The sequence below is a fragment of the Netta rufina genome (genome assembly GCF_964035555.1).
Source record: "Netta rufina genome assembly, chromosome: 13".
Lineage (NCBI taxonomy): Eukaryota > Metazoa > Chordata > Aves > Anseriformes > Anatidae > Netta > Netta rufina.
In genome coordinates this window covers 2,553,447-2,575,590 of record NC_140136.1, presented here as the reverse complement: position 1 = coordinate 2,575,590, position 22,144 = coordinate 2,553,447, and the positions used below count along the sequence as shown (strand labels likewise).

Genomic DNA, 22,144 nt, shown 5'->3' with positions numbered 1-22,144 from the left:
TCAAATGCCTTGGGGGGGGCGTTTGGGGATGGATATTTTTGTGCCCAGTGAGAGCCCCCCGGAGCCCCCAGCCTGCCCATGTCACCCCCGGTGGCAGGAGGGGACGGGAGGGGGGCACGGAGCTGCTGGCACGGGCGGGGAGAGGGCTGGAAGCCACGGGGGTGGCGATGCCCTGAGGATGCTCCTCCAAAAACACGGGGCTGGGGGCTGTGGTGTGAGCCCCCCCAGCACGGCCCAGCCCCAAAAGGCTGCAAAGTGTCCCCAAAATGAGGGGACAGCACTGCAAGGCGAGGCTAATCCACAGGACAACGCTCCTTGCCATCCCGGAGTGCCGCGGGTGATGCCACGGGGAGCAAATTTGGGACCCCCAGCATCTCCGGGGGGGGCACCAGGACCCAGAACGGGGTCGGAGGACCGGAGGACGGATCCTGCCCCGCTGCTGGAGAGCACCCAAGGGTGTCGAGGGGGGGTGCAGGTGGCCCTGGCGGGTGTCACCGCATGCTGCTGGTGCGCTCTAGCGACAGGCGGCGTTAATGCAGCGCCGGCACCGCGCAGCGCACGGTGCGCCTCGAGCCGCTGCTGCCCCCCCCCCCAAAAAAAAAAAAAAAACGGCGAGCCAAAAGGTTTTTTTTTTTCCTCGGGGGGGCACAGCCACCGTCCGTGTGCCACCCCCTGCGTCACCGTGGGGTTTCAGGGGGGGTTCAGGGGGGTTCAGGGGGCAGGTGCCCCGTTTGGAGACGTGGGGACATGGGGACATGGGGACAGAAGCCCCCGAGCGCACTGAGTGGGGAGGGAGGTAGTGGGGCTGGAGAGGGGGGGGGGGCGCTCCCCAGGGCTTGTGGGGACGGCGTGCGGGATGGCAGCTTCCTGCCTGATTGCTAATTATCCTCGTTACTCCGTGTCAGGCGCTCTCTGAAGCGCCGCGGTGATTTGCTCGCTCCCTGTAATTAGGCACGGCGCAATTAGCGGCTAATTCCGAGCTCCAGCTCCACGTCCCCGCGACCTTCCAGGCCTCCACACCACGTCCCCGCTCGCCCCCTCGGGGCCCCCCCCTCTGCATCCCCCCCCCCAAAAACCCACACCCTGCTCCCACCCCATCCCCATCGGGGCCATTGCAGACCCCACGGGGGACATCCCGGTGCCATCCTCAGCTCCCATCCCGGGGGGGGCGACGCCACAGGGACAAACACGCCGCAGCATCCCTCCCCTCCACGTGCTTTGGTGCAAAAAAAAAAAAGAGGAAAAAGAGGAAAAAGCAGCGGGCAGGAGCCAGCACAGCTCCTGTGCCTTCCCAGTGGCTGGGTCGCTCGGGGATTTCCTCTCCCCATTCGGCCCCACGGCGCTGATTCGGGAAGAAACGTGGCTCTTTTTGGCTCTTTTTGGCTGCTTTTGCTCCCTGGGGAGGGCAGCAGGAAACCTGCAGCTGGGGGGGGTGCAGGATGAGGCCCCCGCAGCACCCCTGAGCCCCCAGCAATGGCCCCGATGGCACCGCGCCGTGCCAGGGCTGCACCGGGGTGCACCAGGGGATGCTCACGGCCTCTCCCCCCACCCCGAGCTAATTAATCCTGCTGCTCAGGCAGAGCTCATTAGCGCTGGGGCTGCCTGGTGCTGCCCTGGCTGCCCGGCACGGGGTGCCCTTCCCGGCAAGGAGCAAGGTCGGAGCGCACGGGGTAAGCTGGTGGGGCCGCATCCTGCCCTCCCCAGGGATGGTTTTTCCTGCGTGTCGTTTTGTGAGCTTACACCACGGGAGAAAAAAATAAAAATAAAAAGAGGGGAAAAAAAAAAGAAAGGGGAAAAAAAAAAAGAAAAAAAGAAAAAAAGAAAAAAAGAAAAAAAAAAAAAAGAAAAAAAAAGAAAAAAGGGGGTGGGGGTGGAGAAAAAGCCCTGCAGAGCTTGAACAAGAGGGAGCGGCGGCCAAGGAAAGCAGGGGAGTCAGCCAAATGCTTCGCTCCGTGGCAGGGAGGGCGCGAGTGGGCCGCCCTGTAAATGTTTTGAATTTCCAAAACAGGAGGGAGAAGCCAAGAGCTGCCGAGCTGCCGAGCACGCCAAGAGGGACAAAGGGCAGCCCTGCGCGGCGGAGGCGCGGGCAAGGCGCCCGGCACCCGCGCTCCCCAGCCCCAAACCCGTGGAGGCTCCGCCAGAACCGGGGCGAAGCAGATTTAGGGTGTCCCCCCCCCACCCCATTCCCTGGCTCGGGGATAATTATAGCCGGGGAGAGGAAGCGCCGCGGTGCCGGGCGCCAGCAGGAGGGTGGTGGGTGGGTGGTCGGTGGCTCCCCGGGCACGTCCTGCGCATGGGGTGAGGCAGGGGTGCAGGAAGGGTGAGTGCCCGTGGGGATGGGGCAGGTTTGGGGGGAGCCAGCGGAGAGACCCCGAAGGTTTGGGATGCTCTGGTGCCGCTGTGCGCTCGAGGGAAACCCTTTGGGAAGGGGGTGTAGGGGAACGGCACCATCAGGGCGCAGGGGATGCGCGCTGCCCACCCCGGGTTGCTCTCTGGGATGTGAGGATGCCACGCCGGGGTAATCTCCCCAAAATCTTCCCAACAGGGCCCCAAAAAGCAGAGCCAGCCCCATAGGAAAGAAGAAAGGGGCTGTGGCAACACGCAGGGGGGCCGGGGCAGCCCCCACGGGAACACCACCAGCCCATCCTCTGTGCTCGGGGGGACATCCCCAGCCTCCCCGTCCCCCGGATTACGACCCCAAATTATAATCTACCAACCCCGCCTGCCTCATCCTGCCCCCCCAGCGGCAAACCCAGCCCCGCCACCACCCCGCGAGCCCCCGGGCGAGCCCCCCGGCAGCATTCCTGCAAGGTACGGCGGGGTTAGGGCCAGGAGGGGGGGAGACAGTCCGGGGCCTGTGCGGCCTCCCCGCGGCCAGATGTGCGTTAATAAGGCGGCTGCCCCCTCAGCTAATAAGGTCACTCGCTGGCTCCAGCGAGACGAGAAAACAAGCAGGGGCTTGGCTGCGGTACAGCCCCGACTTGGCACTCGCCGCGCGCCGGCTTCCTGAATTCTTGCTGCTCCGAGCGCGGCGCAGGGGAGGCTGCAAAAAGCTCGTGGAGACCCCAGACCCCCCCCCAGCCCACCCGTCTCCGGCACCCCCAGCACCGCCGGGGTGGTGAGGATGCCTCCATGTGTCCCCGAGCTGTCCCCGCTGCGCCACCAGGAGCGCTCGGGGTTGGTTTGGTGCCCAGGAAAAGCTCCCGGGAAGGGCTGGGGCTGGGGCAGGGGCGCGCGAGGATTCCTGCGATGTTTTCCCAGCAGCTACACCTCGGCGAGCAGGGCTGCAGCCCCCTCCCTCCCTCCCTCCTTCTCCTTCTCCTTCCCTCCCTCCCTCCCTCGCCGATGGCGCCTCCAACTCCCTTTGTTTTAATATTATAAAGCAAGCCAGATGCCGGCTTTAATCCCCTCAGCTGGGGAGGATTTGCAAACACATTAGGAGGCAGAGCCGCTGCGAGCCGGCCCCTGCGCTGCTGCTGCTGCTGCTCCCCGGCCCCAGCTGCGGCCTCGGGAAGGGGATCCCGGCCTGGAATTGCCTCCTCGTGCCCCGAGCAGGAGCCGACGAGGTTCCTCCTGTTGCACGCACGTGGACGTGGGCACCCCCTGGCATTTGTGGAGCATTGGGAGGGTGCAAGGGGAAGAATCAGAGGTTGGGATGCGCCCCGGTGGCTAAACCCGCACGCATCCTGCTCGGTCATCCAACCATCCTGTTAAAAAAGGGGGTGCAAGCAGAAAATTGGGGGCACGCACCCCAAAAAGCTTCCCCGGGGGTAAAACAGGGCACAGCCTGGAGCACGGTGCCCCCCCAGCCCCAGGGTGGCACGGGGGGACGGGGAGCGCGGGGACGCAGGGTGCTGCACCCCTCTGCCTCGACGTGGGGACACCGAGGGGTCACGGCTCGCCAGATCCCTTCCTTGGGGTGGCAGCAGGGTGAGATCAACCAGGTGGCACCCGTTTATCCCCCGTGGATAAATCCCCCCAGGCGGGACCCCCAGCACCACAGACCCCCGGCACGACGTCCCCAAAACGCGGACAGGTGACTGCAGAGCCCCATCTGCTCCCTCCCCCACGAGGTGTATGCTCCACAAAAACAGCCCAAAGCGGCCCAAATCGCCCCAATCCCCTCTGTTTTGTGGCTTTTTTTTTTTTTTTGGAGGACGAGTTGTTTTTTTTTCAGAGCAGGATCTCCTCCTTAGCAGCCAGGGCTTCGGAGGGAGCAGAGCTCAGCGCTTGGAAACGACGCCTGCTTTGCCAAGGAAATAATCCCAAGGAACAAAAAAAATAAAAAAAAAAATAAAAAAAATAATAAAAAAGCAGACTCAGAAGATAATTAACTCCACAAAGCAGCAACCCCGAGAAGCTCCAAACCTTCCCTGCAACGACCAAGCCTGGGCTCCAAGGACTTTTTTCTCGCTGCCTGCAGCACGACGGCACCAGCACCCGGAGCCCTGGGGATTTTACAGCCTAGGAGCTGCCCAGGGCAGATTTACCCCCCCCCAGTTTACCCCCTCCTGTGCCTGGCTCCCCCCACAGTGCTCCCCATCACCATATGGGGTGTAATGGGGTCATGCCCTGACCCTAAGGGGGCAGCAATGGGGACCCCAGGGGACTGGGGGGGCTCCATCCCTAGTGGAGAGGGGAACCCAGGAGCAGGATGGGGGGGCACCAAGGGCTGCTGCTGCCCCCCTGCACCCAGACAGGGCAGCCGAACCCCTGGGGTGCCCTACAGCCCCCTCCCCAACCCCACTGCCACCTTTGGGGCCGGTGCAGGGGATGCTCCACGGGGAGCTGGCACCAGCGGCCCCGGCAGCATCGCCACCCCCCCGCATGCCCGTGCTGCTCTGCAGGGAGGGGAAAAAAAAGGCGAGAAGAGCCGAGAAAAAGCGGTGCCGAGCCAGGCACCCCCCCGACACACACCCCCCTTTGCTGCCACCCCCCCCCCCGGCATCCCCCTTCCCTCCCCGCAGCCTCCAGAGAAGCCAACGTCTCCGCGCACCCCTCCAGCCAGGGGCTGGGAATGTGGAAGCAATTGCGCTTGGCAAGGCAGCAGCAGTGAGTCAAAAACAGTTGTTTGGCTTGTCAGCCACCCAGGCCCTGCAGCACTCTTGTTTTCCTTCGCCTGCCTTAACCCCTTCCCACCCCGTTCCCCGGTGGGGGCACGCAGCCCCCCCCCCCTTTATGGGACAGGGACACCCCCAGGGTACCCCGAGCTCTCCGAGCGTCCCCCCGGTCACCCCGGTGAGGCCACCACCAGCTGCTTGTCCCCAAAAAGGGGGAGCATCCCCAGCCCTGCTGTGCCCTGGCAGGGCGAGGGGACGTGGCCACGCGTGCCAAGGACCCCAGGTCACCTCCAGGCTGGTTCCTGAGCACAGGAAGCCCCCCCCACCCCGTGCCCCTAAATGAGGCCGTTTATGGCATTTTAGCGATTCTCAGGCTCCTTCCCCACCAGCTCCCCCAGCCCCTTCCCTGCCTGCCATATGGCAGCGAGGCCACAAACGTGGCCGGAGCCATGAGCAGGGGACACGGCCGCGTGTTGGGGGCATCCCCAGCTCGCCCCAAGCACCCCCAAAGCAATAATCCGCCCTGTTTCCACCGCTGATTTGGGACGTGGGGACCCAGCTGTCCCTCTGCAGTGGGACAGCCACACGTGGGGACAGCCCCGCTGGCACCCAGCCGGGACCCCAGCTCCGTCTCCAAGCTCCCCGTGGGATGTGGAGGAGAAGGGGACAGGAGAAAAGCCCCGGGAAGCCTCCTCCAGCCCGGGGACCCTCCGAAACCACCCCAAAAGCGCAACAGGGGCAGGGCAAAGGGATGGCTGGGGGGGGAATCCGACCCCGCCGAGAAGTCAGGGAGGAAAACCCGAGGGCAGGCGTGTGTGCGGGGGGCAAAGCAGCCTGCCCGAGCCCAGAGATGAAGGCAGGGACACGATACGAGGGGGAGCCGGGGTGCCCGAGGGAGCTGCAGCGAGGCAGAGGGGAGGAGGAGGAGGCGAGGTGCTTGCTGACCAAAGCCATTGAGCATTTTTTGGCACGCCTCCCCCCCCCCTCCCTCTCCCCTATCGCCCCCCCCCCCCCTCCCCTCGAGTATCCTGGCCGTTGGCCCAGCTCGGAGCTGAACTTAAACAAACTCCTGTTGCAGCCATCTGCTTGATTTTAAAATAAATCAAACAATCTGTTGAGCCGTGGGTGATCAAATTTCCATCTGTGCGGACGCCTGCTCGCCTCCTCGGAGCCTCCGCTTGCCTCTACCAGCCAAACGCTGCTGGCAGCATGTGGCCTCCCTAATTCCTCCAGGAAAGGGAGAAACCGGACCTCCCCCCCCCGCCCCGGCCCCCTCCCCGGCACCCCCTAACCCCAACCCAACGCTCTTTGTAGGGTCGCCCACCGAAGGGATCCGGATTTGGGATTCGGATGGGAGCAAGGCAAAAATGGGGAAAGATCCCCAAAGCTCTCTCGCTGCCCATACTGGGGGAAGGAGGGGGATTCCTCGTCCCTCTCCCCGTCCCCGTTTGTCCCACGGGGGGGAGAATTAAAAATAAAAGGGCAGCAGCTGCCGGGAGCTGGCCCCTGGCCGCCAGAAATAGCAGCTGGGAGCGCCGCGCGCCTGTCCCCAGCACGGTGCCATGGCACATGGCCCCTCCAGGTGCCCGGCCAGCAGACGGTGGCACCCGGCTCCTCCGAGGTGCCTCCGGGTGCCCCCGGTCCCCAGCTCGCCCCAGACCCTGTGCAGCCACCCCGCAGGGCAGGCGGGGACCCCCGTGGCTCTCCGGGGCCGTGTGGTGGCCCCGAATGCCCTCTCGTCAGCTGGGATCGAGCCTCTGCTGGCATCCCACGGGCTTTGTCCTCCTTCCCCACTCCCTGAGCTCTTCTTTCCGCTTGGAGGGTGCCGGGCAGGGGGCCAGCACGGCCAGAAATAGGGCAGAGAGGGGAAATAGCAAAGGGATTGAAAGGGAAGAAAAGGCTCAGCCTGAGGGAGAAGGAGTGGGGACAGCTCCTGGCACCCCCAAGGATCTGCCCCATGGGGAAACCAAAGCCCGGGCTGCAGGAGAGCCAGGAGCAGGGGATCAGCGGGGGCTCCCCGATTCCCCCTTGCAGCAGCTGCGGCAAACACACGGAGCAAAAACCAGGCACGGCCCCGACACCCAGGGCGAGCGGCGAGGGAGGAGCAGGTTACACTGCACCAGCAGGAAAGGAGGAATTAAAAAAAAAAAAAAAAAACAACCACCACCAGGCCCAAAGCCCTTTCTGGAAGAGGAAAGAAGTGACAGGACCTGGCTGAGAACACGGAGAAAGCCCAGATTTCCTAGTTACTGTGCAGATGTTCTGGACTGGAAACAGAAGACGGCAGGAGGGAGCTCGGCCCCCCCTCCGGAGACACCGCAGCCGGGGCATCTGGAGGCGAGCCGGAGGCGGCTCCGGCCCCGGTTCCCCGGGGACCCGCCAGCCCCAGGGCCCCGTCCCCCCCCCTGCGTGGCGTTGACCTTGGCACGGGACCTCCCGGGCAAACTGAAGGGCCTTGTCCTCGCCGTGTTTGCGCTTCGGGAGGACTCAGAAGGAGAAGAAAACGCAGCTGTTGGAGCGGCGAGGGCGAGGAGGGAGGGCGGGAGACGCGCGCGCATCAATACAGAAACGTGGATTTCTTCCTGGCCAGGCTAATAGCTGGAATCACCAGCACTTGGTCAGCATCTGACAAAAAGCCTCTCGGGTGCCCGCTGCCTTCCAGCAGCGTGCTGCAGGCAGATGGGGTTTGGTGGTGGCAGTTTGCTGCGCGCCCCCGCACCCCGCGCGGCACCGGAGACGCCTGGCGCAGCTGTCCGGCCGTCTGTCCGGCCCTCCCCGGCCGTCTGTCCATCCCTCCCCGTTCCAGCAGCCCCGCCACGGCTGCAAACCTCCAAAGGAGAGGCCGACACCTCGCCAAAACCTTCCTGGCTCCGAGGTCCCTGCCAAGACCCCAGCGGCATCGCCCGGCCCCGCGTCGGAGGAGGCGGCAGGTGCCGGGGGCAGAGCCGGGGACGGTGCCAGGCCGTGGCCTCGAGGAGGGTCACGGGGGGGGGCTGAGGTGCTGGGGGCAGCCCGCACGGGCTCTGCGCAGGCTCCTGGGGTGGCTAACGACGTGCTGGCTTGGCCCCCCCGTGTCCTCTCCGTGCTGACAGCAGCTGGAAACCGCCCCGCTGCGCCCATCCCAGCCGGCCGCGCCGCCAGGTGTCCCCGGGTACCCCCACTGGCCATGCACGGCGGAGGGGATTCCTCTCCCCCCTCATATCTGCGGGGTCTGATGTCCCTTTCTGATGTCCCCACAGGTCAGGAATGTCCCCAGCAACCCTCAGGCTGGGGGAGCAGAGGGATGCGCTCCGGGTGAGCCGGCACGGCGGTGGCGCGCGAGCCGCCCCCCACCAGCAGGGCCCGCTCCCCCGGACCCAAAGTCACCAAAGGATGGGGCAGCCCCCCCTCAAAGCCCCCCATCGGAGCCCACCAAGAGCCCTTTAACCCCAGGCAGAGCCCCAGCAGCAGCTGGCTTTGTGGGGGGGGGCTCTGTCCCCCCAGCGCTGTGCCGTGGCCGCCCGTGCCGGAAGGCGCGGGGCAGAGGCAGCGCGGGGCCAGACGGCGATTTCCTGAGTTTGTGCACAGCGCCTGAGTCAACGCCGGAGGCCGAGCTAATCCCGAGGCACCGAGCCCAGCACCGGGAGCTCCTGCAGGGAGGGTGACGGCACGGAGCTGCACTGGTGCACGCTGCCAAACCCCGAGGGTTTTGCCCCGAATTTGGCTCGCTGGTACGCAGCGGGACCGAGCCGGGCTGTGCTGCACAGCTGGGAGCGAGCCAGGTCCTCGGTGCAACCGGGAGCAGCCTGGAAGGCAGCACTGGTGTCTGCATTTACCCTAAAAGCAGAACTCAGCCGTCCTCCAGCTGGAGAAAGCTCCTACACCTGCAGCACCACGCTGCAGGGCAGTGCGGGCACCCCCAGCCACATTTCGTGTGTGCCACCGCGTGTCCCCCCGGGGGACAGGGCTCAGCACACGACACAAACCAGCCTGGGGTGGCCGCGGTGCTCGCCGTGCCCTGGCACGGCTCAGAGCAGGTCCGAGAGGGAAGCCGGGGCAGCTGCTGCTCCGACCACGCCAGCGCCGCGCATAAACAGATGACTTCAGCCTCCCGAGAGCTACTAAAGCCCAGCAGCAGCACTCGCAGTACCGCGGGGTGGGGGGAGAAAGAGGAAAATAAAATCAAAAAAGCCAAGGATCCCCCTCTCGGACCCAGCCTCGCTCTGCAGATGACGACCCAGGGCCTTCGCCACCCCTCGTGCGTCCTCCCCGGGTGCCACCGGGCGGAGAACCGGGCTCTCCACGGCTCGGGGCACGATGCGATTTGGAAAATCGGGGTGCGAAGCGAGGAGGGCAGGCGAGGAGCAGCGCGGTGGCGCAGCAAACCGTGCCGGGCCAGCACCTGCTGCAAGGCGGCGCCGGCGCAGCCCTGTGCGAGGAACCGCTGCCCCCGCGGCCAAGGCACGCTCGAGGAGGCGCCTCCGCAGCCCGTCTCGGCGACGGCGGGGGGGACACGGAGCTGTCAGAGCCCTGGGCTGGGGCCCGGGGAGGATTGTGCCGCTGGAAGGGCTCCCGCCTCCAGCTGCTCGCTGCGGAGGGAAGCCCGGCGCGGCTGGGAGCCTGCCACCGACACGGCGCGCCGGTCCCCTCCCCGCGGAGAGGCCCTGTCCCCACGCCAGGGCCGGGGTGTGCGTGCTGCACGAGGCGCTGCTGAGCTCGGCGGGGCCTCCCCACAGCTTTGGGAACAGGGAATTTGTCCCCCCCCACGTCCCCAAGGCTCCCACCCTCGGCGCCACGCCACCCCCAGGCTGCGGGGGGCTTGGTGTCCCCTTCCCAGCTTGCAGCCCCCACCCCGGGGATGCTGCTGTGCCACCACCCTCCCAGATTTACCCCTGCCAAGCCCTCTCCCAGCCACGCTGAGCTGGGAAACCCCCCCAGGAGAGCCGTGGCACACCCAGGGGACATTTCCACGCCACCCCTCCAGGCCCAGCACCCCAACCAGAGAGGAAGGGCAACACCCGGCCTGATCCTGCCCAGCAGCACAGGACCAGCAAGAGCCACTTGTCTGATGTCCCTTTGCAGGGACAGCGTGCCCCGTGGTGCCAGCAGGTCCCAGGGAAATCCCAAATCCTGTCCCTGCGCCGAGGGTGCCAGCGGGGAGCAACCCAAACCCCCCGCCCGGCTCCTGCTGGCACCAGAGCAGCTGCCAAAAGGAGCCCCCAGGGCTGGAGCAGTGCCAAGCTCCTGGACAAAACGTCCGTCCGTCCGTCCGTCCGTCCGTCCCAGAGCTGTCCGTGCCTCTGCCCCATCTCCCGACTTGGCGGCGGCTCCGCAGGAGGCGCGGGGAGGGGGCCGGAGCTGCTGCAAGATGCTCCCGGGGTTGCGAAAGCGTTTGCACCGCCGCGACTGCAGGGGAAGGGAGCCCGGCCCGGCCCTTCCCTCTCCCAGGGTGGTGGTGGGGATTGCAGGGGATATTTATTTTTTTTTTTGGGGGGGGAGAGGATGAAGGGAAAGCTGAGAAAGGAGCCGTTCCCTCGCTCTTTGTGGGGAGGGGGCATCTCCAAATCCTGCCACGTGTCCCAGGAGGAGAGAGGCAGCGTTCGGCTCCCCCCCGCGCTGCTGCTGCTGCTGCTTTTGGGAAAGGGAGAGGGAAGGTGAGGAGGGATTAGAAAAAAAAATATATAGCAGCCAGCTGGTGAGCTGTGGAGTCAGCACGAGGCCCGCAGGACGCCGCGGCTGGCAGCGGCACGGGATCGCTGGCATTTCGGACAGCTGGGACGGCAAGGTCAGGCCAGCCAAAGGAAAAAAAACCTTTGCTCTCCCCCCGCCGGGCACGGCTGAAGGACGTTCGCCCCCAGACGCAGCCCCCAGCACCCCGGGGTGACGAGGCACGGGCAGCAGGGGGGGGTTGGAGAGGGGCTGAGCAGCGGGACGGGGCGCGGAGGGGCGCGGGTTTCCAGCCCGGCTTCGCGCGCACCAAGTGCGGACAAACAGCCTGACCTCATCGGCAGGAAAAAGCAGGAGGCACATTTTCCCAGCCTTGTTTCTTTGTTCGCCATCTGGGAACGCGACCCAGCGGGAGGCTGTGCCCCGAGCCATGAAGTCATGGTCTGATTCTGGTGCCACCTCGGAGACCTCGGCCGAAACCGCCGGGCGCGGATATTCCCGAGGCCACCCCCCTCACCAAAACGTGGTGTGAACATCTCTCACACACGCACACGGATTGCAAACACCACGAGTTTATCCCCGAAAAGTTGGCTCAAAACCCCTTCGGCCTCGTTTTGCTCTTTATCTGCTACCATCAGCGACGGCACAACCGGCGCGAGACGTAACCAGCCAAGGGTACGTCTCGCTGGCTCCAAAAAAAAGCCCAAAAAAAAAGGTGAAAGCGAGACCTGCTCTGCCCCTCCACGCTCCAAGGAGCACCCCGGTGCGTGCCCCCCTCCGCAGCCCGCACACGGAGCCGCAGAAGCAGCCAGCTTGGCAGGGAAAGCGCAGCCGCTGGTGCTGGCACCTCACCCGCTTGCCGGGAGATTTTTTTTCTCCAGTTTGCTTCAAAACGAACAAAAGACGCACGGAAAACAGAGGTCCCCGGCCCGTGACCCGGCCCGAGAGGTTTTTCTCCCTTCTCCTGCTGCCACGCACCTGGAGATCTGGGCCCTTCCCCAGGAATTTGGCGCAGGGAGGAGGATCAGGCTTCGCCCTCCGCCTCCTGGCTTGGCTTTCGCAGCATCCTTTCTGCCTCCACTCCTCAGGACCTGGCAGGAAAGCTCTTTGATGTCTGCCCGAAACCTCTTTAAAAGGCCGGGGGAGGATGCTCCCAGCAGCTGGAGGCTCCCCTCGGGGTTACCGCAGCACGGCCCTAAAGGAAGGGGCAAAACCCTGCAGGGATCGGGATCATCCGCACCGCTGTGGGGCTGGGGCCGGGTGCCACCCCACAACGAGAACCAGGGATCCTTTGCCAAGCCCTGAGTGCCCCAGAGCTGTGAATGTAGCAGGGAAAAGCTCAGCCTCAGGCTCTCACCTCGCCCAGACCCAAATCTTCTCCTCCTCCTCCTCCTGGGGACGGGCTCCTCCTTGGGGACACCCGCGCGTGGCGGCGGTGACCCGAGGGCAGAGCCCTGCTGCGACAGCAGGCAGAGCTCCGAAATCCGGCGGAGGATGGGGATGAGAGGAGGCAGCAAAGCCTCTTAAGGACCGGGGAGCTCGCCAGGTGCGGGGTCGGCAGCACCTGGAGGCAGCAGGAGCGGCTCTCCCCGAGCCACAGCGGGGTGCGGAGCCCCCCGGACGCTTCAGCCAGCAAGCAGAGAGCAGTGGGTGCTGCTGCCAGCCCCCCCTGGCTGTTTTGATCCCGTCCCGTGTGTCTCTGCCCCCCTCCCATCCACCCCAGCCATCTCCAGGAGGGACACGGCTCCCACCCGCGCCGTGCCGGCGGCAGCAGGGGCACCGCGGGGCGGCTTTATGGCACTTTTATGGCACCTTCCAGCTTCCCCCCGTGCTCACCTCCCCCTAAACCCGCAGCTCTGCGGGCTGGAATCCCCTCCGTGCATCCTGGAGGCCAGCAGCCCCCTCCCCTCTCCCCTCTCACGTCGGCCCCTCGGGTCCGTGGGTGCTCAGCGCCCTTTTCTCTCCGAGGTTTTCACAGCCAAGGTTTTTGGTGAGCTCGGAGCAATTCCCCCTGCACCTGCTTGGCTCCCACTGTTTGTAAGCCTCCATCCAGCAGCACCGCAGCCCCCCCAGATGCAGCAGCCCCCCCAAAACGAGGCAGCCCCACAAATTCCCCTTGCAAGGGGCAGCGCTGGATGCGCTCTCCTGGTGTGCACCTCAGAGGGGACTGAGGGTGGCAAGCCAACAGACACCCACACCGACCCAAATCCACCCTACAAACCCAAATCCACCCCACAAACCCAAATCCACCCTACAAAAGCCAAAAGCAGGGGCTGTGGCAGCCCCAAGGAGCTTGGAGATAACCAAGAGAGGCTCCTTGAGCAGGACCTGGCCCCCCCTGCTCTCCACCTCCCCACCAGCAGCAGAGGCACCAGCCCACCCCCCTAACGAGCTGCCTGCCCCCTAATGAGCTCCGGGTGCTGGGTTCCCTCGTTAGCAGCTCCAAGCTGCCCCAAAAAGGACCCAACCTCCACGGGGACATCTGGCTGCAGTTACCCAGCACTGGGTCTGGGGTCCAGACCCAAAACCAATGGGGTCGGCCAGCTGCGGGCAGGGCAGCAGCTCCGGGTGCAGGGGGTGTCCGTCCTGGGCATGGGAAATAAAAAAAAAACTTGAAGATTTGGTAAAAAAAAAAAAGCAGCAGAGCTGCGAGGAGGGGCAGGGTGATGGGTTTAGCCCCCTGGTCCAGCAGGATCCTGCCTGATTCCACGTTAACGGGGTGGGAAGAGCGTAAAGGTGGGGAGGGAGACGGTGAGAGGACCACAAAAGTGCCCCCCAGGACTTGGAAGAGCCCCAAAAACTGAAGCGGTGCCCGCCCTCCCCAAGCAGCTCCTGCACCGTGCCCTTGTATCAGCCCCTCAATTTGCTCATTAGCACGCCCAGGAACAAGAGGGAGGAATTGAATGGCATCCCCTCCCCAGGACACCCCGGGCGTCCTCCTCCTCCTCCCCCTCTGCCCCTCCTGACCCCACACAAAAGCTTTGCAGAGCCGCTCGGGTCACACGCGGGGCTGCAGGCAGGAGCCAAGGGGAAGTTTTGGGGTTGGGGACGAGGACACGAGGATGCGTGTCCGGGAAATGCCCGGCTCCAGGGGAAAGGGGCAGGAAATCCCCGAGCACCAAATGCTGGAGGCCGAGCTGGGGCAGAGTCGCTCAGGACCAGCACGGCCACCAGCACCACGTGCCCACGCTGTGGCCTGGGGACCCTGCGGGGTCAGAGGTGGGAAATACCCGCTGGTGTTCCCTCCTGTACCCTCCTGGCCCCTTCTGGAGCAGCACCCCGGGGTGGGCACCCCTCGCCTGGATCCCAAACCCTCTGCGGCCACCGGACAGCACGGGGTGAGTGCCACCAGCTCCTGCAGACACCAGGACAGGCAGACAGATGGACAGAACAGCCACAAGCACGACCCCAAAAGCATCCTGGCTCCGGCGTCCCGCGAGCCTCCACCTCGAAGCCCTGCGCGCTGCGAGTTGCATCAGCTGGGAGCAGCCTCCCAGGAGGGCCAGCTTGGGAATGAACCATCCTCATCCACGAGCGAGCCACCCCGATGGATGAGCAGCCCGGATCAGGCCCCCATGATGAGGGGAAACCTCCTGAAGGCAACGGGTTTCCAGAGGATTCCCCTCACCGGTGCCAAGCCCACCTCCTGCGCCATCCTGGCACGGCCACGCCGACCCTCGGGGTCCTGGTGGGGTCCCCCTGGCACGGCCGGACACGGAGCCACGAGGCCCTGGGCAGGGAAATTATTTTTGTAATGGGGTAGGGGAGAGCAGGAGAGCAAAGGAGCGCTGCCTCGGGAGGGCTGTTTTGCATTTCTAAAGAAAATGCCAGCGCTTCGGAGAGCCGCGGGGTTCTGGCTCCGAACGGAGCCGAAAGGCTTTGAAAAGTAATTTGGGGATTTGGGATGCTGGTATTTTACAGAGCCCGGTCTGGGGCCTGGCCTGCAGATAGAGAGCAGCTGCTCTCCAGGAGCCACGCTCCCACGAGCTGGAAATTCGGGGTAGGAGCAGCAGCTTCCCCGTCCCACCAGAAAGGCGAACTCCAGGGGAAATCTTTTTTGCTCTTCGCGCAACTTCCCAGGCGGTGCCCCCGCGGCGCCCCGCGTAACCCCGCTGGGCTCGCCCCCGAGCCTGCACATCAGCCTCCCAGCTGCAGGAAGGGCTCGGGTTTCTCCGAGAGGAAACCCTTTGATTCGGGCGCCCTATAAAACCGGAGATAACTCGGGAAGTTTCCTCGGCGGCGCAGGCTGGCTGCGCGCTCCCCTCGGCCGGAGGAATTTCCCGAGGATGCCGGCTGCGGCGGGCACGGGCAGCCCGCCCTCGGCTCCCTGGTTATCCCGGACTGCGGGCGGTACAAGACCAGGATTTCCTCCGTTCTGGCCACCTCGGAGGACAAACAACCCCACCTCCTTCGCACGGGGCTCCAAAAGAGCCGGCGCCAGCGGCGCAGATATATGGTTCTGCAAGCGGACAGGTCTTGGCTCTCCCGAGCCTCTTGGAAGGGTTTTGATCCGTTCCTTGTCGGCTTGACGGCTCCAAAAGTTCATTGCTAAAGGCACCCCATCCCTTAGGTTCACCCCCCTGGGACTGAACCCAAAAGGAGAGCATCCATCTGTGTCCCCACCCAGCCTCCCGCTCGGTGCCAGAACCGTCCCGGCAGGGGGAAAGGGGTGGGGAGGGAGAGGTGGGGAGGGAAGGTTTCGGGGCCCAGCGCCTTACCTTGGGGAGCAGAGCCGGGGGCGCAGCAGCCAGCAGCTCCGGGGGGGCCACGCTCTTGCCGGCCAGGACCACGGCCCCGCAGTCGGCACAGGCGCCGATGGTCAGCTGCTTCCCGTCGTCCACCAGCAGGCTGTTGGCCACGCGCAGGGTGTAGAGGAAGACGGGGAGCCGGGCCACCTGCACCGCTTTTAATCCAAGGCATCGCTTCTTCTCCTGGCGGCAGAAGAAGCAGACGAAGGTCTCCACTTTGTACTGCCGCGACCAGGCGCTGCTGGGGTGCTGGGAGTTCCTGCCCTCGTGCTGCAGCCACTGGCCCAGCAGGTCGTGGTAGCAGAGCACGCAGGTGGCCACCAGCCCCGTGGAATCGGCCGGCCGGGCCCGCGGGGCGGGCGGGTAGACGGTGAGGAAGGGGAAGAAGGGCTCCTTCTCCCCGAAGCGCCCCGGCGGGTTGACGTTCAGCTGGAACTCCTTGCCTGCCCCCAGCTCGGCCCCGCAGATGTAGCAGACGGAGCCGGGGCCCGGCTTGCCGCCGGGGTGGCCGGCCAAACCGCCGGGCTCTCCGGCGGAGAAAACCTGGTGGTACCTCCCCAGGAAGCTCTGCACCGAGGCGATGAGCTCCTCGTTGTGGCAGGCCCTGTACATGGCCCACAGGTCCTGCAGGACCCCGTAGCACTTGCGGCAGCTGCTCACCTCCCAGTGCTTGTTCAGCCCCTTGGCGCCGGGCGGGCAAGGCAGGAGGCTGAGGAAGGGGAAGTGCATGGTGCTCTTGGCGTTGCCGTTGGTGATTTTGGCCGCCACCGGCCTCGCCTCCTTGCCGCACTCCTCCCCGCACAGGTAGCAAGCCTCGGGTGCCGGCGGCGCGCTCGCCCCGTCCTCCTTCGGCCCTCGGCGACCCTTGGGGGCCACGGCGGCGGCGGCGGCGGCGGCGTTGAGGGGCACCACGTAGAGCCGCTGCAGCACCGGCACGTTGGCCAGCTCGAAGCTCTGCCACTGCTGCATGAGGGAGGCGAAGCAGCAGGGGCACACCAAGGTGCTGCCGGCCGGAGAGAGGGGCTGGGCGCCCGGCGGGGGGCTGTGAAGCCAGAGGAAAGGGAAGAAAGGCGCCGGCGAGCTCCTCTCCTGCTTCTGCACGTGGACGCGGTGCTGCCCGCCGGGCGCCAAGGGGCTGCCGCAGATGTAGCAGGCGGTGCCCGCCGCCCAAGCGGGCCGCCGGCCTTCCTCCTCCTCCTCCTCCTCCTCCTCCTCCTCCTCGCTGGTGATGTTGATCTCGCTGTCCTCCGACGAGCAGCACGGCGGCCCCCGCTTGCCCCCCGCCGCCGGGGGGGCCCTGCCGGTGCCTCCCGGCCCCTCGGCCTCCGACAGGGGCTCGGCGTCGGACAGCTCGGAGAGCTCGGAGCCGGCCGCCGGCCCTTCGTCCTCCTCCTCCTCTTCCTCCTCCTCCTCCTCCTCGTCTTCCCGGCGTCCCGGAGCCGCGGCGGGGTCCCAGCCCGGAGCCCCCCTGCGCAGCCCGGTGCCCCCCGGTGCCGCTTCGCACTGGTGGGGCCGCTTGAGCCAGTACATGCGCTTCTCCACCGGCGTGCGGCTGCGCTCGAAGGAGTCCCACTGCTCGCCCAGGAAGCAGCGGCACACGGCGCACACCAGCGCGCAGCCCTCGGCGGAGACGGCGCGGGCGCCGGGCGCCGGCTCCTGGTGCTGGAGGAAAGGGAAAAAGGGCCGGTGGTCGCGGGGGGGCCGCACTTGAAGCTTCAGCTCCTTGCCGCGGCTGATGCCGCCGCCGCAGATGAAGCAGCAGAGAGCCGGAGAGGGGCTCGCCGGAGCTCCGGCGGCCGCCGGGCCCCCCCTCGCCGGCCGCCAGCGCGGCCATCAGGCGCTGCTTGCGGGAGAGCGGCGCCGCCGCCGCCCCCGGCCCCGCCGAGCTCATCGCCGCCCCCGGCTCATCCCGCGGCTCCGGCGGCCACGCAGGCTCGGGGGGCGGGTTTGCCCGGCGCGCCCCCCCCCGTGCGCGCACACACACACACACACACGGCACACGCACACACGGCACACGCGCGCACGGGGCGCACACGCAGAGCGCACACACACACGCGGAGCTGCTGCCGCCCCCCCGGCCGCAGAGGGGGAAGATATAAAGGGAGGGGGGAAAGGGGGAAGGGGGGGGAAAGTTGGAAGGGAGAGGGGGTGGGAAATTGGGGGGGGGGAAGGGGAGGAAGGGGAGGGAAAGGGGGAAAGGGAGAGAAAAGGGGGAATGGGAGAGAAGGGGGGAAGGGGGGGAAGGAAAGGGGAAAAGGGAGAGAAAAGGGGAAGGGGGGGGAAGAAAAGGGAGAAGGAAAAAGGAGGGGGGAGGAAAAAGAAAGGAAAAAGGGGGAAGAAAGGGGAAAAGGGGGAGAAAAAGGAAAGAGGGAAGGAAAAGGAAAAGAGGGAAAGAAAAGAAAAAGAAAAGAAAAAAAGGAATAAAAAGGAAAGAAAAAGGAAAAGGGGAAAGAAAGGAAAAAGGGAAAGAGAAAGGGAAAGAAAAAGAAAAAGTAAAAGAAAAAAGGGAAAAAGAGAAAGGAAAAAATGGGGAAAATGAAAGAAAAGGGAAGGAATAAAAGAAAAAGAAAAAAAAAGAAGAAGAAAAGGAAAAAAGAAAAATTGTAAAAGGAAAAAAAAAAGGAAAAAAGAAAAAAGTGAAAAGTAAAAGAAAAAAGGGAAAAAGTAAAAAGGGGAAAAAGAAAAAATGGGAAAAAGAAAAAAAGGGAAAAAGAAAAAAAGGGGGAAAAAGCAAAAGAAAAAAGGGGAAAAAAAGCGTGGGGGGGGGGTGGAAAAAGCAAAAGTCAAAAAGAAAGGAAAAAAAAAAAAAACAAGCCCTAACGAAATAAATAATTAAAAAGCCACCGGCGCGGGATCAAAAAGTTCGCAGCGAGCAGTTGGGGTCGGGCCGCAGCTCAGCCCCCGCCCGGCCCCTCCCCGGCCGCCCCCCCCCCGCGCCGCCCCCCCCCGAGACCTGCCCGGGGGGGCCCCCCCTGCCCGTGCCCGGACCCCACGGGGGGGCGTCCGCAAACGCAGCCCACGGGGCTCGGAGGGGTCCCGACATGGTGGGGGGGTGCTGGGGGGGCACACAGCGAGCCCCCCCCAGGGGGTGTCAGCAACCGAGCCTGTGTGGGGTCCCCATGCCTCGTTCCCCCCCGCACCCCGTCTTTGTGCCATGGCGCTTGGTGCAGCACGCACCCCAAAAGTGGCACCGCGGGGGGGACGGGTCCCAAGGGGGGGTAATGTCCCAAGGGGGGCACTGTGCCCTATGGGGGGGCTGTGCCCTATAGGGTGCTGTGCCCTATAGAGGGCTGTGCCCTATGGGGACCCCGTAAGTCCCATGGGGGCCGTGTTCCCCCAGATGTCACCAACACCCACCCTTCTTAACCCTGCGCCCCCACGGCAGGCCGGCCCCGGTAATTTATTTCCCATTTCAAAGCCCGGCCGCCGTTCCAGTTCGATACCAGATCCCATTTCCCCCTCGATCCTAAAAACGCTGCAGCGCCTCGCCGCTCGCTGCTAAATAGCTGCTGTGTTCTCCGCCGGAGCTGGCCGCCTTTCAGCCAGGCGTGCGATCACCCCGCAGCCTCCCTACCTGCCTCCCAGCCCGCCGGCAGCTTTTTAGTGCTGCTCAAGCATTTTGCTGTCCTTGGGCAAGCTGCGCCTGGGGCTTAGGGAGCAAAAAAACCCTATAAATATAGGGATATTAAAAATATATATATAAAAACTAGGGATGCTCGACGCAGCCACGTTCATGGCAAGTCACCGCAACGGTGCCTGGGCTGGCACGGAGCTCCCCGCTCCTCGCCACCCTCGGGGCCACCCCACAGCATGATCCTGGCCCCCAAAAGCAGCCCTGGAAGCGGTGCCGTGCCCCCCCCGGCTCGGCCAGCCCTCGCTGTCACCCCCCTGGCCCGTCCGACGCCCGCCGGCAACTGGCCGTGAGATCAAAGAGCCCGGGGGGCATCAGCTGGAGCGCGGGCAGGGGGCACGGGGGGCTCTTTGGGGACGGGGATCCAGTTTCCAGGCAGATGGCTCCGGCAATAAAGACGTGGCGGTGGCGGGGAGGCGACACAGAAGGGGGGAACACGATACCCCGGGGGGGAACGGGCTGCGCGGGGTGGGTTTATTTTTTATTTTTTATTTTTTATTTTTTTTCAGGGTGCTCCGACAGGCAGCGGGGGCCTCGTTGTGGTTTATTTATTTATAGGGCTGATGTTGCGGCTGCTCTATGCGGCGGCGCGTGCTGGGAGTGCTCTTTAAAGGTCTCCCAGCATCGCCCCTTCTCCTTGGCACCCCACAGCCAGCACCGTGGGGCTCCCCCCTCGCCGTGGTTTTTTTTAGGGTGCGCGCTTCGAGACCCACCAGGATGGGACCCCCGCCCGGGAAAAGCCCCCAGGCGGCAGCAGCAGCGGGTAAGGGAAGGCTTCAGCCGTCCCTTCAGCCTCCACTTCTGCTCCCTGTGGGTTTTTCTGTGGGGAGCAGGGCTCGGGGCTGCCCCCCCTTGCCCAGCCAGAGCCCCGCTCCCCCCCCCAGTGGGCTCAGCCCACCCCCGGCGCGGGGCCGACAGATGCTCCCCCGCCTGCGCCGCAGATGGGCGAGGAAACAACGCGCTGCATTCACCGACCCCAGGCCGGAGCCCTCCTCCTCATCCCATCCCCAAACACCCTCCGTACAACTTTCTGCCCCCCCCAAGCCTCTCCAGGGGGGGTACAAGCCCCCCGGTTCCCCCCCACATCCCTGCGGGGCGCAGCCTGCCTGGGAGCAGCTCCCCGGGCTTTGGCTGCGCGGGGACAGAGCAGCTCATTTATCATCCACCGCCGCCCCGGCCCTGCGGTCGCTGTTTTTTTTTTTTTTTTTAATTTTTTCTTTTTTTTTTTTTTTTTTTTTTGCAACAGAGAAGCTGGGAGGGAGAGAGAATTTCTCAAGTCGGCCCCGGCAAGAACTGAAAACATATGCCCTGGCGGCAAACACGTCCCCCGGGGCGCGCGGCGATGGAGGCGAGCCTGGCGCAGGATTTTCCACCGCGGCTCCCCCCCTCATGTGCCGGTGCTGGGGAGGGTCCCCGTTGGTTTGCCAAGCTTTCAAGCCACCCCAAAGCTGGGGATGGGGTCTGCAGCTCATCTCCAGCGCCGTCGTGTCCCCTGGCACGAAGGCGAAGCCAAGCGAGGCGGGGCCGGGCGGCCTCCGCGTGGCCGCGTTGCATCAGGGCTGGGGAGCGGGCGCTGGTTGTGCAAGGTGCTGAGCAAACAGCCCCCGGGGGCGGGCGGCCCTGCCAGCCCCCCTCCGGCTTGCATCAGGAGAATTTTGGCCGTGCCAGCAGCCCGCACGCTGCTGGAGCCACCCCGTGTCCCCATCCCCATCCCCGTCCCCATACGTGCCCGGCGGTGCCCGCTCGGTGGCCGGCTGCCACGGTGCCCTCGCGGGGTGGCACGTGCTGCAGCTCCCCGTCCCCAGGACCCGGAGGTTAATATGGAAATTACCAACTGCTTATTCCTTCCAGCTGTTGCTGTGAGTCATCGAGTGCCTTAAAGAGCGTTTCAAACAACGCAGTGCCTTCGAGACAGTGTGGCTGCTCCCCCTCCTCCTCCCTTCCACCCCCTCTGGATAATCCTCTGCGGGGTCTGCTGGCTGTAAAGGGGAAGATTTCTCCCAGGAGGCGATTCCCAGCCCCACGTGGCTCACGGGGGCAGAAGAGCAGCCCCTGGGCTCCCACCTCTGCTGTGGGTTCCCACCGTGGAGCCAACAGAGGGGAAGGGGTCGGGGGAAATCGCCCCGTGCCGGGCCACGGCACGGCACCGGCATGGGAAGAGCCTCAGGGGACAGCAAGCACCCGGCACTAAAATCACCCTGGGAATTGCTGCAGTCCCAAAATTGTCCCAAAGTCCCTTGGAGGGGCTGCCTGGCACAGCTGGGTTCGCTTGGAAAAACCCCATCACCCCCATTAAAAACCCACCAGGGACACACAACCGCAACCAGGCACAGGCAGGGGTGCCGATCCCCTCCGTGCCACCCGGGGAAACTGAGGCAGGCGGCTCGCCCAGGTGGCCAGCCCCAGTGTCACTGTGTCACCTGCCCGGGGTGAAGCCAGCAGCGTGGCACCACAGGACATGGGGCCATCGGCCTGAGGTTCAGCGACCTTGAACTCTGCGCTCAACAGCTGTGTTTTCCTCTGCAAACTTTATTTTTTTAATTTTTATTTTTTTAAGGGCCGGACTCTGCACTCTGTTGGTGCTGCTTTCCAGGTGGACAGAGCTGCTTTATTAAAATGTTTAGGATGTGTCCTTTATCTGCTGCTCTAAATGCTCTGTTTTTTGTATTTTTTTTTACTTTCCTAAATGATCATTTTAATTAATCCTTTTGCTGGAGAAGCCCCGCCGGGTTCTCCCCTGCTTCTAAACCATTCCCCGCTCCTTCACCAGCCTCGCAGGTGAGTCAAGGATGCTCTCAGCCAAGATCACGGCTGGCGCGAGCAGGAACATCTGCTGCCTCTGCGCTTCTTGGAGCCAGAAATAGAAAGGTGGGGGAAAAAAAAAAAAAGAAAAAAAAAAGCCCCCGGGTCCATCCTGAGCCTTGGAGCAGCAAAACCACTGCAGCCCCGTGAGCGCTGCCAGGACGCTGCTGCTGCTGAGCTGGAGCTGGAGACGCTGTGGCGAGGAAATCGCTGCTCCGTGGGGGGGACACCAGGGACTTGTCACCATCCGAGGAGGA

General features: G+C 64.6%; 1 protein-coding gene across 1 annotated transcript in view; it reads right to left on the bottom strand.

Annotated features, from left to right (window-relative positions):
• Window positions 1-17,345, bottom strand: part of GSE1 (Gse1 coiled-coil protein) — a gene marked incomplete at its 5' end in the record, with an annotated part of 94,456 nt that extends 77,111 nt beyond the window's left edge. The window contains 2 exon segments of the mRNA XM_084294786.1: window positions 15,425-17,249; window positions 17,251-17,345. Coding sequence (XP_084150912.1) covers window positions 15,425-17,249; window positions 17,251-17,345 — 1,920 coding nt within the window.
• Between the last annotated feature and the right edge of the window lie 4,799 nt (window positions 17,346-22,144).